A 12,217-nucleotide genomic window follows, 5' to 3' on the forward strand; every position below is an offset into this window, starting at 1 on the left:
TTTCGCAGGTGTGTTCTAGTATAATGTAAATTTCAAAGGTTTCTAAATTTTGGTAATTAATTTTTTTAAATATTCAAAAAAAAAAGATAAATACATTCTGTATATTTATATATGTTTTTTTTAATAAATCTCAAATACCAAAATCTATATAATTTAAATAATTTGTAATCATAAAACATTAAATGAAATATAAATAAACAAGTATAAAATCTGGTAATTAAAAGGTGAGCTAACAACCCATTTAAAAGAGGGACGAAAGATAACTTAAATATAGACATGAACCGTGTGGATATAATCATTTCCAGCTATTATAGAATAAAAAAGACAAAATACGAAATTGTTTTTTATGAAATTCCGTTGCTTCATTGTCAAAAAATAAAACAGACAGTCGTTTTACTAGAAATGGGTTAAGCTAGAGAATTGATAAAAAGTAGTGGATTCGGAAACGATAATCAATCAGACCAAAGTCGCTCGTCGATTATTGTTTACGAATCCACTACTTCTTATCAATACTCTACTTCATAAAACACATTTAACTGTCCAGGATAAACAATACTCCATTGTTTTATAAAGCATTCAGGGTAACACTGCAATTTGAGTCTTTAATTAGTTTTGACGAATTCTCTGTAGATATATTTTATTTCTTATTCCATATAGGTATTCCTGACGATATTTTAGACTGTATTCCATCAGATGAAATTTTAGATAGATTAGCACCGCTGATTGGCAATATAGTCTTCCAACTAGGAATAGAACTGGGACTGTCTGTAGAAGAGATAGAGAGTGTTAAAGTGAAACGTGATCGTGATTTGCTGGCACAGAATAAGGAAGTTTTGTTTACATGGAGGAAAGACAGAACAGTGAAACCTACAATACGGGTTCTTGAGCAAGCATTTGTAAATATTGGTAAAGGATCAAAGGGTTTAAAGGAGGTTGTAAAGGATGTTGATCCCAATACACTTAACGCAGTAGAAACTGCTACAGGTATAACTACTAATATGACAAGTCTAAGTAAATAAATAGCACACAATTTAAGTTATGTAATTAAAGAAAAAAAACAAGGGAGTGCAATGGTTTTATTAAACTCTTGCATTCTGTTTGTTTGCCCTTCATTACGTCCGTCTGCCTAGTCCTGCAAGCACTTTCATGTGTTCAATTAGTATATGAAATTTATATCAAAGATTTATAACAGCAATTTCCCATACAAATTCGAAAATCAGTGCTATTTGTAAAATAGTTATGCCCAGTGTTATAGAATACCTAATGGAATAAAACGTTATATGGAAAACTGCACCATTCACGCTCTGTAATTTACATTTCTTATCAGAATATTTTGTAAGTTATATCAAAGGTTTATATTTTGAACGAGTTTTGAAAATCAGCACTCATCAATTATGTATACAGTTATTTCCCTTTGAAATGCTTAGACAGATAGGCTACCACTCAATGTTACTTAAGCAAAATGTTCATAATTATTTAAATTTGATAATTCATCTTTCAAGTATTGTTTCTTTTGGTATAACAAAATGACCAATCAACTAACATGCATGTTCATTGCAATTGAAGAATTTAAGATAAGTGGAATACAGTTAATTATCATGTGAATGTCAATTATGCGATATCTTTTTATATATATATATATATAAATCTTCTTATTGTGAAATTTTGAATAACACTCAAATTGATTTAATCTTTGTATACGTTTCATTGCACTTTTTTTTATAAATGAATGATATTTTTTGGGGCAATAATATTTTATACACAACAACAATGTAAGCATTGACCTACCGAATTAGACTATTTACCGGATTTGTTATCACATAAGCAACACGACGGGTGCCACATGTGGAGCAGGATCTGCTTTTCCTTCCGGAGCACCTGAGATCATTCCTAGTTTTTGGTGGTGTTCGTGTTGTTTATTCTTTAGTTTTCTATGTTGTGTCATGTGTACTTTTTTTTGTCCTTTTGTCTTTTTCATTTTTAGCCATGGCGTTGTCAGTTTGTTTTAGATTTATGAGTTTGACTGTCCCTTTGGTATCTTTCGTCCCTCTTTTAAAGCATTGTTTTACTTGCAGATCCACTATACACATACATTTTTTTTGGTCAATAATCCAATTTGCTCATTTACAGATAGAATAAGAGAAAACGAAAACAGAATCAAACAGGACGTACAAATCAGCCAAATTTTAGACCATATGATGACACATCTGGTGATATCAGCAGACGACAGACGTGATATTGAACATTATCCTCGACAAGATGATCAGAACAAAGAATTGCTGGATATTGTGATTAAAAGGAGAGAACCTGCTTACAGTGTGTTTGTTGATGGATTACGTAATTATGGATACAAAGATATCGCTAATGATTTAAAATGTGATACACAGGAAACAAGTCCAAGTACAACATTAGTATCTGCTGAAAACGAAGGTATGGCTGCAGGCTTTCTTGTAAACACAAGCAAAGAAGGTTTATACCACATCTTCTTTTTTATATAATAATACTTTGGTGCTACTGCATGTTTTTGTGACATTCAACACAGAGTGTATTTAATTATTATAATATCTTCTAGAAGTGCGACAGTTCCTCACAAGGTTTTTGATTAGTGTCTCGCCTTAACAGAGTCAAAACACGAGACATAGGTATGCAGTTTCCGGTGGCGGCGGCGTCAATACATTATTAGTTTGAGATAAGGTCTAGTTTAAGGTGAACAACAAGTGGTAGGTCAGTGATATTTGGTATGCAGTTGTATTAGCATTTGCACATCTCATTTCCATGGAGATTATTTGGCCCTGCCCCCTCAGTCATGGTCTATTGACTTTGAAACTTTTGCTTATTTTACATGTATTATTTTGTGATTAGGTCAGTTTATGGGGAACCATTAGTGGTAGGTCAATGTTATTTGGTATACTGTTGTATAAGCACTGGCATATCTCATTTCAATGGAGATTATTTGGCTCCTTTCCCTCAGTCATGGTCTATTGACTTTGACCATTTTGCTTAGTTTACATGAATTAGTTAGTGATTAAGTCAGTTCAAGGGGAACCATTAGTGGTAGGCTAGTGTTAAGAGGTATACAGTTGTATAATTATTAGCACATCTCATATCTATGGAGAATATTTGACCCTGCCCCTCAGTCATGGTCTATTGACATTGAAACTTTAGCTTATTTCACATGTATTAGTTTGTGATTAGATCAGTTTAAGATGAACTGTTAATGTTAAGATATTTGGTATACAAATTATTGGCATTTGCAAGTATCCTTTCCATGGAGATTATATAGCCCCACCCACTCATCATGGTTCATTGACTTGAAACTTTTACAAAGTTTACAAGTTAATGTTTGTGTTTAGGTTGGTTTAAAGGGAATGACTTATAATAAGTTAATGATGTTTGGTATGCAGTTGTATTAGCCCTCGCACATCTCATTCCCATTTAAATTGCTTAGCCATGTACCTTCAGACATGGTTCATAGACTTTGAATATTTGCATACATGTGACAGAGTTGTCAAGTCACAACTGGAGATGTGAAAATTTTCAGCCCTGAAATGAGACGTGGCCAAGAAACATCCTCGAGTTTGAAAGACCAATCTGTTTATCGCTATTTTGTCTATGACGTCGTTAATTTTTATATTGACAACGACATTCGGCTCTTAGTTTCTGACGATAATTTTCTATCTCAGGCGAGTAGCATGATATGAAAAGTTATCACAAAAAAAGATCAAAGGAAAAATACACAAAATATTTTTAAACTTATATGTTAAAGTATTGCTATTTCAATTTCAACATTTGCATTATAAAAATTACAGAAAAGGTGAGACATATCTCTGAGATAACAGTTTCTGTTTTGTTTTATATATTTTGAAACAATAGAATATCAAATATCAATGCATAATGAGAAATGATTTTTTCGTAAATATTATTCAACATTATGGTAAACACACCTTCACTACATCTAGATTTAAATTATATCTGTGTATTAGCAAACATATATCTGTTTCAACAACAAATATTAACTTTCGCACCATCTATGGATTATTACATTGGATACCAATGTGGGATAATTTAAGAAAATAATTTGTTAAAACTTTCAAGTGTCAAGCGCTTACAAAATCCAAAGTTTCTGTTACGCTCAGGCATTTCTAATATAAAATTAAAGCTGTGTCTCTTAATAGTCTCTATCCGTATTAACTCGTTCGCTAGATAAACTAATTAGTACATTATCCTTCAGTCACTAACAATAAAGGCATATCATTTAACACAAGAACAACTCTAACCTTTAAAGATTTGGTCTGCGGTGGAGAGTTGTCTCATTTGCAATCAGAGCCGTCTTATTGTTAAACTCTTTAAAGGAGAGTTCTACTGTTACAAATGTTTAAACTGTTTTGTTCGTGGTTCATATAGTTTAGTGAGGTAGTTCACAATCTCGTGGGGATCTATTTGGTCGTCAATATAATAATTAAGTTGACTGCAATGACGTATCAATGTCAAAGATGACCATGGATTTGTTCCAACTATTGTAAGCTTTAATTCCTTTTTCCACTTCTCTTCAACGATATCATAAATAAAACTTTTTACAAGATTTTGACATGACAAGTGGGTAAGAACGTATTCCTAATTGTATCAGATATCTTCCATTTTAAGTTCACCTGGCCCAGAGGTCCAAGTGAGCTTTCCTCATCACTTGGCGTCTGTCGTCCGTCGTCGTTAACTTTTACAAAAATCTTCTCCTTTGACACTACTAGGCCAAATTAAACTAAACTTGGCCTAAATCATCCTTAGGGTATCTAGTTTACAAAATGTATGCAATGACCCCGCCAGCATGGCTAAAAAAAGAACATGGGAATAAAATGCAGTGTTTGGTTTATAGACATTTTTTTCTAATTATCTGCCTTAGTTTGTGACGCGACTCATAGGCGTCCTCGTAGTAGTAATCACCATTTCAACCGTGACAATGTAAACAAGATATACATCTATTTCCCAGACTGCATATGATTACCATAAACACAAGAATGTAAAGCGTACTTAATTACAGAACAACTGATAAAGTAATTAGATAAGGAAAGGACAATAAAGTTATAAGTGTATTGCAGGCTAAATGTCGTGCCTTAAAATATAATATACACCAGGACATAATATATACAAATACTAATTACAGGTTTCATATCGATTATTATCATTTGATAATCATAATATTGATCATTATAACACATACCTATATTCAATAAATTGTCTTGCTGGGTCGAATGTGATATATCAGAAAAACCAGGTGCAATTTTATCAAACGCATAGACATTTCTGTGGTCAGACCTACAATGACTCATGTATACTGCTATAAACTGAGTCACGTTTTCGTATCACTTTTGTCTCCGCATTAATTAAGTTATTAGTACCCTACCGACGAAGTGTAAGGGGGGATTTAGGTTTTCACTCCGTCCGTCTGTCTATCTGTCCGTCTGTCTGTCCTTCTGTCAGTGTGGCAAATCAGCTTTCCACACTTTTTTTCTTCGTTCTTGAAGATAGTGATTTGATAATTAGTATAAAGTTGTATGACAAGTTATAGATCAAGTACAAATTTTGTTCTGGACTGACGATTTAATCAAGAGTTATGGACCACAACTCTGGACCATATCTAATGTTTGAGTACTAAGTTAAACCATATTTCTGTACAAAGGGAGATAACTCATTTTTTAAAAGACGTTCTTTGTTCAATTACTTGAAGAATTTTTTGGTATAACTATATTTTTGTTAATTTTCTTGAATACCATTAAAGTTTGAGATATACTGTAAACAGCAAAAAATGTCAATTAAAGAAAGATCTACAAATAAGTTAACATGACCAATTGGAAATAGATATCTTATTGGAGTTATTGTCCTTTTAAGTTATTGTCTGCAATTTATTGGTAATTTTTGTAAATCTTTTCAAAAATATTCTGCTTTCAATTTAACTACTGGGTCAAAATAAACCCAACTTAGCATCAATCATTATTAGGTTATAAATATGATTTTAACGTTTTACATGATTTCCAAAACCATAGTAGATACAGGTGATCGACACATGCTCTTGAGAGCCTCTAGTTTATTGAATTTAGTGAAAAGGGTGAATTATTGTTGACTGTTTTTGCTCCTTCATCTTTTTTTGTCTCATCCTTTAAAGAAAAGCGTTTTTTTATCCTGAATCAAATGTGGGATAAAAACTTAACGTTGATACATTATTACCTGTTATAAAAGTGAGATATCTATTGATTTGTGCGTTAAATAAGTTACTTAGAATAGACTTACACTTGTGCATACAAGTGGTTTCTGGCTGATATATACTACATATATCATGTATACATATGATTGCAAACTTATGTCTTTGCATTATAAATGTTCAAAATTCTTTTCTTCAGTTATAATGCAGTCATGGTACATTAAGGAGTTGTTAACCATAAATTATTAACCATACATTATATATATATGTGCATTGTATGGTTACCATCTCTCTTAAACATGTTAAATGGTATTCATAAATTGCCGTGTGTGTTTGATAATTTCAATGCAGAAATATGAATATATGCAATATACATGATGTATGCAATTTGCAAATATATTTTATAAGACATTGCACATGTCTATCATTTGTTTACTTGTAATATTCAAAAAAAACTAATCCTGTTTTAAAAACAATGAAAACAACACGTTATTGATTTTATGTACCGTAACCCTTTTTTCGAGCTACCTTCATCAGGAACACTCAAAGCGGAATATTTGAAATACATGGATGAATAAAACCGAAATAGTTGAAGAGCTGTATACCTAAAAAGAGCCTAAAAGAATAGCCAATTCCGTCTAAGGACAACTTTGCCTGAGGGAGTTGAAACCTAAGCTTCTTCATTATTTTAAAATTTATAAACAGACAATTTAAGGAAGTTTGTTATAAATCATGCCAGAACCGAAGTACTGACTATTGAGCTGATGATACCCTCATGGACTGATAGTCCACTATCAGAGGTATCGACCCTGTGATGAAAAAATGAAAACAACATGCTATAAATTTTATGAGTTCGAATAATTTTTTTTATATTTTCCTTCCATCTTTAGTTATGAAAGGTCAATAGCACTTAGGGAAAAAAATCTTTTTATATTTTGTAGGCTTATCATACAAGAATGTTCCATTGTATAAAGTTCGTCTACAGAAGAACTACCTCAAGGTCATCACTGATATACAACATTACAGTATAGTAGATCATCTAATATCAAGAGAGGTATTGTCAGTTGATGATGGGAAGAAGATAGAATCTGGTAAAACCCCACAGGAAAAGAACAGGACGTTAATGGACATGCTTTTACATAAAAATGAACGGGGATTTAATGAATTTCTCAAAGCCCTAGGAAAAGACTCAATTTATGCAGACCTAGCAGAGCAAATAGAAAAGACAGAAGTTACTAGCACAGATATGGCAACCTTTCATAAATGCTTGAAATAAAATAAATGTAATAACTTTCAAAAGAAAAACTTTACACAACAAGTTAAAGATAGCTAGGACAAACACCAGTTAACAATGAATACAAGGAGCTATTGTCAATCTAATGTTCAATGATTTGGTCACTTAAACCAGCAATGTGAATGAATAACAATATATTATTGATAACAATCTTTTATATTAAACATATGTCATGTGTGAGTGTCATGTGTGAGTGTCATGTGTAAGTGTCATGTGTGAGTGTCATGTGTGAGTGTCATGAATGGGCAAGGATAAAGCTAAAATATGTACTAATCCCTATTACTAGTGTATGTTCATAAACACAAATCCCCTTTACGAGTGTTAGTTACTAAACTGATATTATAGTTATGAAACAGTCATGACATTTTCTATATTCATATAAAATAATTCTGATGTATCTTAATATAATTATTTGAAACCAGTATTTGGAAAGTTCATATGCATTACTTTTTTTTCAAAGGTTAAAATGTCTGACTGTGTGGCATATTTTCAACATTTATATTCCTCAAACTTCAAAAAATTTTAACCTATACTAAAATTATGTTCTTCCTCTCGCTTAACATTTGGTCTCAGAATTTAATTTGGCTGCTATCCATGTGAATTTATACTGGTAAAGTTCCCAAAATGAGTCTCTTCGAGATGAAACATAGATATCATATCTGGGAACCAAAGAGGCGTGGTTTGTGAAACAGCTGTATTTACAAAGTGCAACCTAAAGGAAATGTCATAACTTGATACATTATACATGTTATACTATAAGTACTATTTTGAATAACCTACATAGCTGTAATTAGCTTATTATCAATTTCATTTCAGTCATAATTGTGTATGTTAATCTCTTAAAGCTGTTAAATGTTACCTTAATAGTCAATTTAGGTCTAAATTTAAAGTCTAATGAATAATAAAGTATGTACATATGAAATAACTAATTCAGTGATCTAATCTTGTCCTAAGGATGTTTCAGAATTTTTTTACATTAGCTTGTTGTATATTGTGTTTATCAAACAGCTACTTTTATATGTACATTTGTAAATAAAAATGCCTCTTCATAAATTTAGTTTTAAATAAAAATGCGACGATATGCTCTTATTATGTAAATATAGTTATTGCTAACATAATATGGTATTTCACAACAAATGTTTTTGACATAACGCATCAGTTCTGTGAAATGAACTTATTCCTACATAAGGAAACAAGTCAGGAATATGACTTCCTATTCGTTTGATGTGTTTGAGATTTTTATTTTGCCATTTGAAAAGGGAATTTTTCGCTTTGAATTTTCCTTGCATTTCTGATATTTTATTGTTTTGTAAACAAAAAATACAATGACGCTCACAATGATAAGCCTGGAATATTTTATGTGGTTTTTTTTATGTTGTACGTCTGTTAATAATTTGAAGGAGTCGAGTGTGTAAAATTTGAATTTCAATATTCATTGTCAGTTTTACAAAATTTAACCCCCTTTTCCTTTTATCGCCAATATCAAAATTTGTATATAAAAATAAGGAGATAGGATATGATTGCAAATGAGACAACTATATATATCCACCAAAGTTCAAATAAAGTGGAGGTAAGCAAGTATAGGCAACTGTAAGGGCTTCAACAGTGAGAAAAACCCATACCGTAAAGTCGGCTATAAAAGGCCCCAACATGACAAATATGAAAAAATTTAATTGAAAAAACTTACGACTCAATTTATGACAAAACAATTTATGAAAAACAAATATGACAGACTTAAACCAACAACAACCACTAAACTACAGGCTCCTGACTAAGGACAGGCACATACAGAATCTGGCGGGGTTAAACATATTTATGAGCCTTCAACCCTCCCCTAAGCTGGAACAGTGTTTCATAGATATTTTATTGTTTTCAACTTATTCCTTTATTCCATTATTAACTATTTATATTGATTTTATATGAACATGTTTATATATTCTATAATATTTAATATTGATTAGATTTTGTTAGAAATTATTTTAACAATGATAGTCCGATTTCATGCTTGATAATTTTCTCTTTGTAATCAATCACTTCAAACATGGATACAAAATCCTAAGCCATATTTGTCATAAATTTGTCAACTTTTTTCAATGCATATACACATTTTGCCTTCAAACTGTTTGCATTAGCACAACTGTTTTATTGTAAATAACTAGTGACTTTGTAATTTACAAATTAAATATGTAATGATACCGTTGTGTTTGTTGTTGATGTGATTAGTGTAGCACTATTTGTGTTTTAGTCGTATCTTTTACTTGTATACGTGTATAAACTATTAATGCAGTCTACCTTCCTTAAAGGTAAAACCAAAACTACAGACATGTTCTTGTTCTTATTCATTATACGATTTTAAGTTTCAGTGAATCTATCTCTTTGCAATTAAAGCAAAAGGTATTTTGATTGCTCTGAAATTGTACCACAAGGTTGTCCAAACCGATCAGGAATTACGGGCCAAAAAGAGTCTAAAACAAGCATTTTTCTAGTTTTCAGACAATTACTCGTGTTAAAGTGTATTGACATCTCCCACATTTTACAAAAAAGAAAAACAAATCTGCAAGATTTAAGAAATTATCAATTTTCCAAACAAAATTTGGGGGTCACAATTGCTAATTCTTTGTATATAGTCTGAAACAGATTTACTAAGTAATGCACAACATCACAGTGCACAGTGTATTGCACAATAGCAAGACATCTTCAATTGAATATAAATTCAAATCATATAACCAATTTTAAGTTCTTTGACTACATTTATTCTGTGTTAGATACCTATAATGTGTCAAATATTCAATTAAAATCCAAATTCAGACGTGTATTAAGCTTGAATATTGTGTCCTTTTTTGCCCCAACTGTTAAGGGTTGGACCTCTGCGGTCGTATGCAGCTGCGCTCGGCGAAGCAGTTTATTGTGCAATAAAATCAAAGCAGCATCAACACAGTTAGTCTGACGGTCCAACCATTCACAAAATCAGAACCGATGTGAAAGATACCAAAGGCATACTCAAACTCATAAGCTGACAACGCAATGGCATAAAAAAAAATGCAACCAAAAGACAGTTTACAAAATGCAACATAAAAAAAACTAGATTGAGCAGCACAAAGCTTAATATAAACCGGTAGCTGGAAGCTCTTTTTCGAACAATGAAAGGGATATACTGTTTATCAGTAGAAACATTCATTCAAAGATGAAGAACACCTGATGAAAATAAAGGTTCCTTTGCGGCGACAAATTATCATTGTATATTTTACAAGTCCCTAATCAAACAATTGCCGATAGCAGATGTGTTAATCATCGATCAAACCACAAGCAAATGTACAAAATGCCTTCCAGTATATATTCAAACGATTATCTATTAAAAGGTAGTCTTTATACTTAAGAGATAATTGTATTGAATTTGAAGCTTTGCAGACATCGGTATGTAGTTTTAATATCGCAAATTTAGTTTACTTGAGGACGCCTAGCAGAGACGGGTCAACGAATGCCACAATAAAACTACTGATGGACATCCGTAAAGCTTCAAATACAGTACAGTTATCACTATAGTAATGCAAATTAAACAAATCAATCAATTTCAGTATTATTTCAGTTTTTTTTCACTTCAAAACTGTGAAATTACATGTCAATACATTCTGGTATTCAAAATGTCGGCTTCATTAGTTACAGACAGGGAGATAGAGAATGTACGCTTATTGTCATCCAACCAGAACCATTGATACAAAATAATTGCATTAGAAATATATACTTTAATGGACATTGGCTTTTCTTTTCGACGTTTCATCTGCCAATTAAAACATTGACATGTGTATTAAACACTTGAATATCTCAATTTCTTCTTCAATGGATAATCTTCTTGGAAAACTCATCTGGTTAAGGCAGAGCTCTGTGTTAGAGTTAAGGTATTAGGTTACATGGTTAAGGCAGAGCTCTGTGTTAGATTTAAGGTATTAGGTTACATATCTTGAGGCAGAGCTCTGTGTTAGAGTTAAGGTATTAGGTTACATATCTTGAGGCAGAGCTCTGTGTTAGAGTTAAGGTATTAGGTTACATATCTTGAGGCAGAGCTCTGTGTTAGAGTTAAGGTATTAGGCTACATGTCTTGAGGCAGAGCTCTGTGTTAGAGTTAAGGTATTAGGTTACATATCTTGTTAGATTTAAGGTATTAGGTTACATATCTTGAGGCAACTGTATTTCAACGATGTTCAAGTCTCATCAATCCAAGGAAAAAGACAAAAACTCAACGAAAGAATCGCCTGAACTGTAAAAAGATCAACATCGGGTGTATTGATATGATTTGTTTTCTTTACATTGAAAGCAAAAAAGGCGCGCAATATACATATGATAAAGAGATTTATCGGTTCTCGGGCAAATATTCAGTTTGTGGGAGATTTCGGGAAATTGTTGTACCGACTGACAACGGCTAGCAAAAAAGAGAAAAAGACCAAAAGTCAAACAACAGTTCACAAAACACAACATAGAAAAATAAGAACTGAGCAACAGGAACCCCACCATTAACTGGGAGTGATCTCATTTGCTCAGGATGGGACGAACCCCACCATTAACTGGGAGTGATCTCAGGTGCTCAGGATAGGACGAACCGCACCATTAACTGGGAGTGATCTCAGGTGCTCAGGATGGGACGAACCCCACCATAAACTGGAAGTGATCTCAGATGCTCAGGATGGGACGAACCCCACCATTAACTGAGAGTGATCTCAGATGATCAGGATGGG

At 32.3% G+C, this 12,217-nt stretch overlaps 1 protein-coding gene across 1 annotated transcript in view; it reads left to right on the forward strand.

Moving 5' to 3' along the window:
• LOC134718332 (uncharacterized) overlaps positions 1–7,784 on the forward strand; it is a 248,398-nt gene extending 240,614 nt beyond the window's left edge. The window contains exons 15-17 of the mRNA XM_063580826.1: positions 658–984; positions 2,131–2,430; positions 7,135–7,784. Of these exons, the coding sequence (XP_063436896.1) occupies positions 658–984; positions 2,131–2,430; positions 7,135–7,469 (962 nt within the window). The 3' untranslated portion in view covers positions 7,470–7,784. The remainder of the gene's footprint in view (positions 1–657; positions 985–2,130; positions 2,431–7,134) is intronic.
• Positions 7,785–12,217: the final 4,433 nt, after the last annotated feature.

Source organism: Mytilus trossulus, chromosome 5 (assembly GCF_036588685.1).
Source record: "Mytilus trossulus isolate FHL-02 chromosome 5, PNRI_Mtr1.1.1.hap1, whole genome shotgun sequence".
Lineage (NCBI taxonomy): Eukaryota > Metazoa > Mollusca > Bivalvia > Mytilida > Mytilidae > Mytilus > Mytilus trossulus.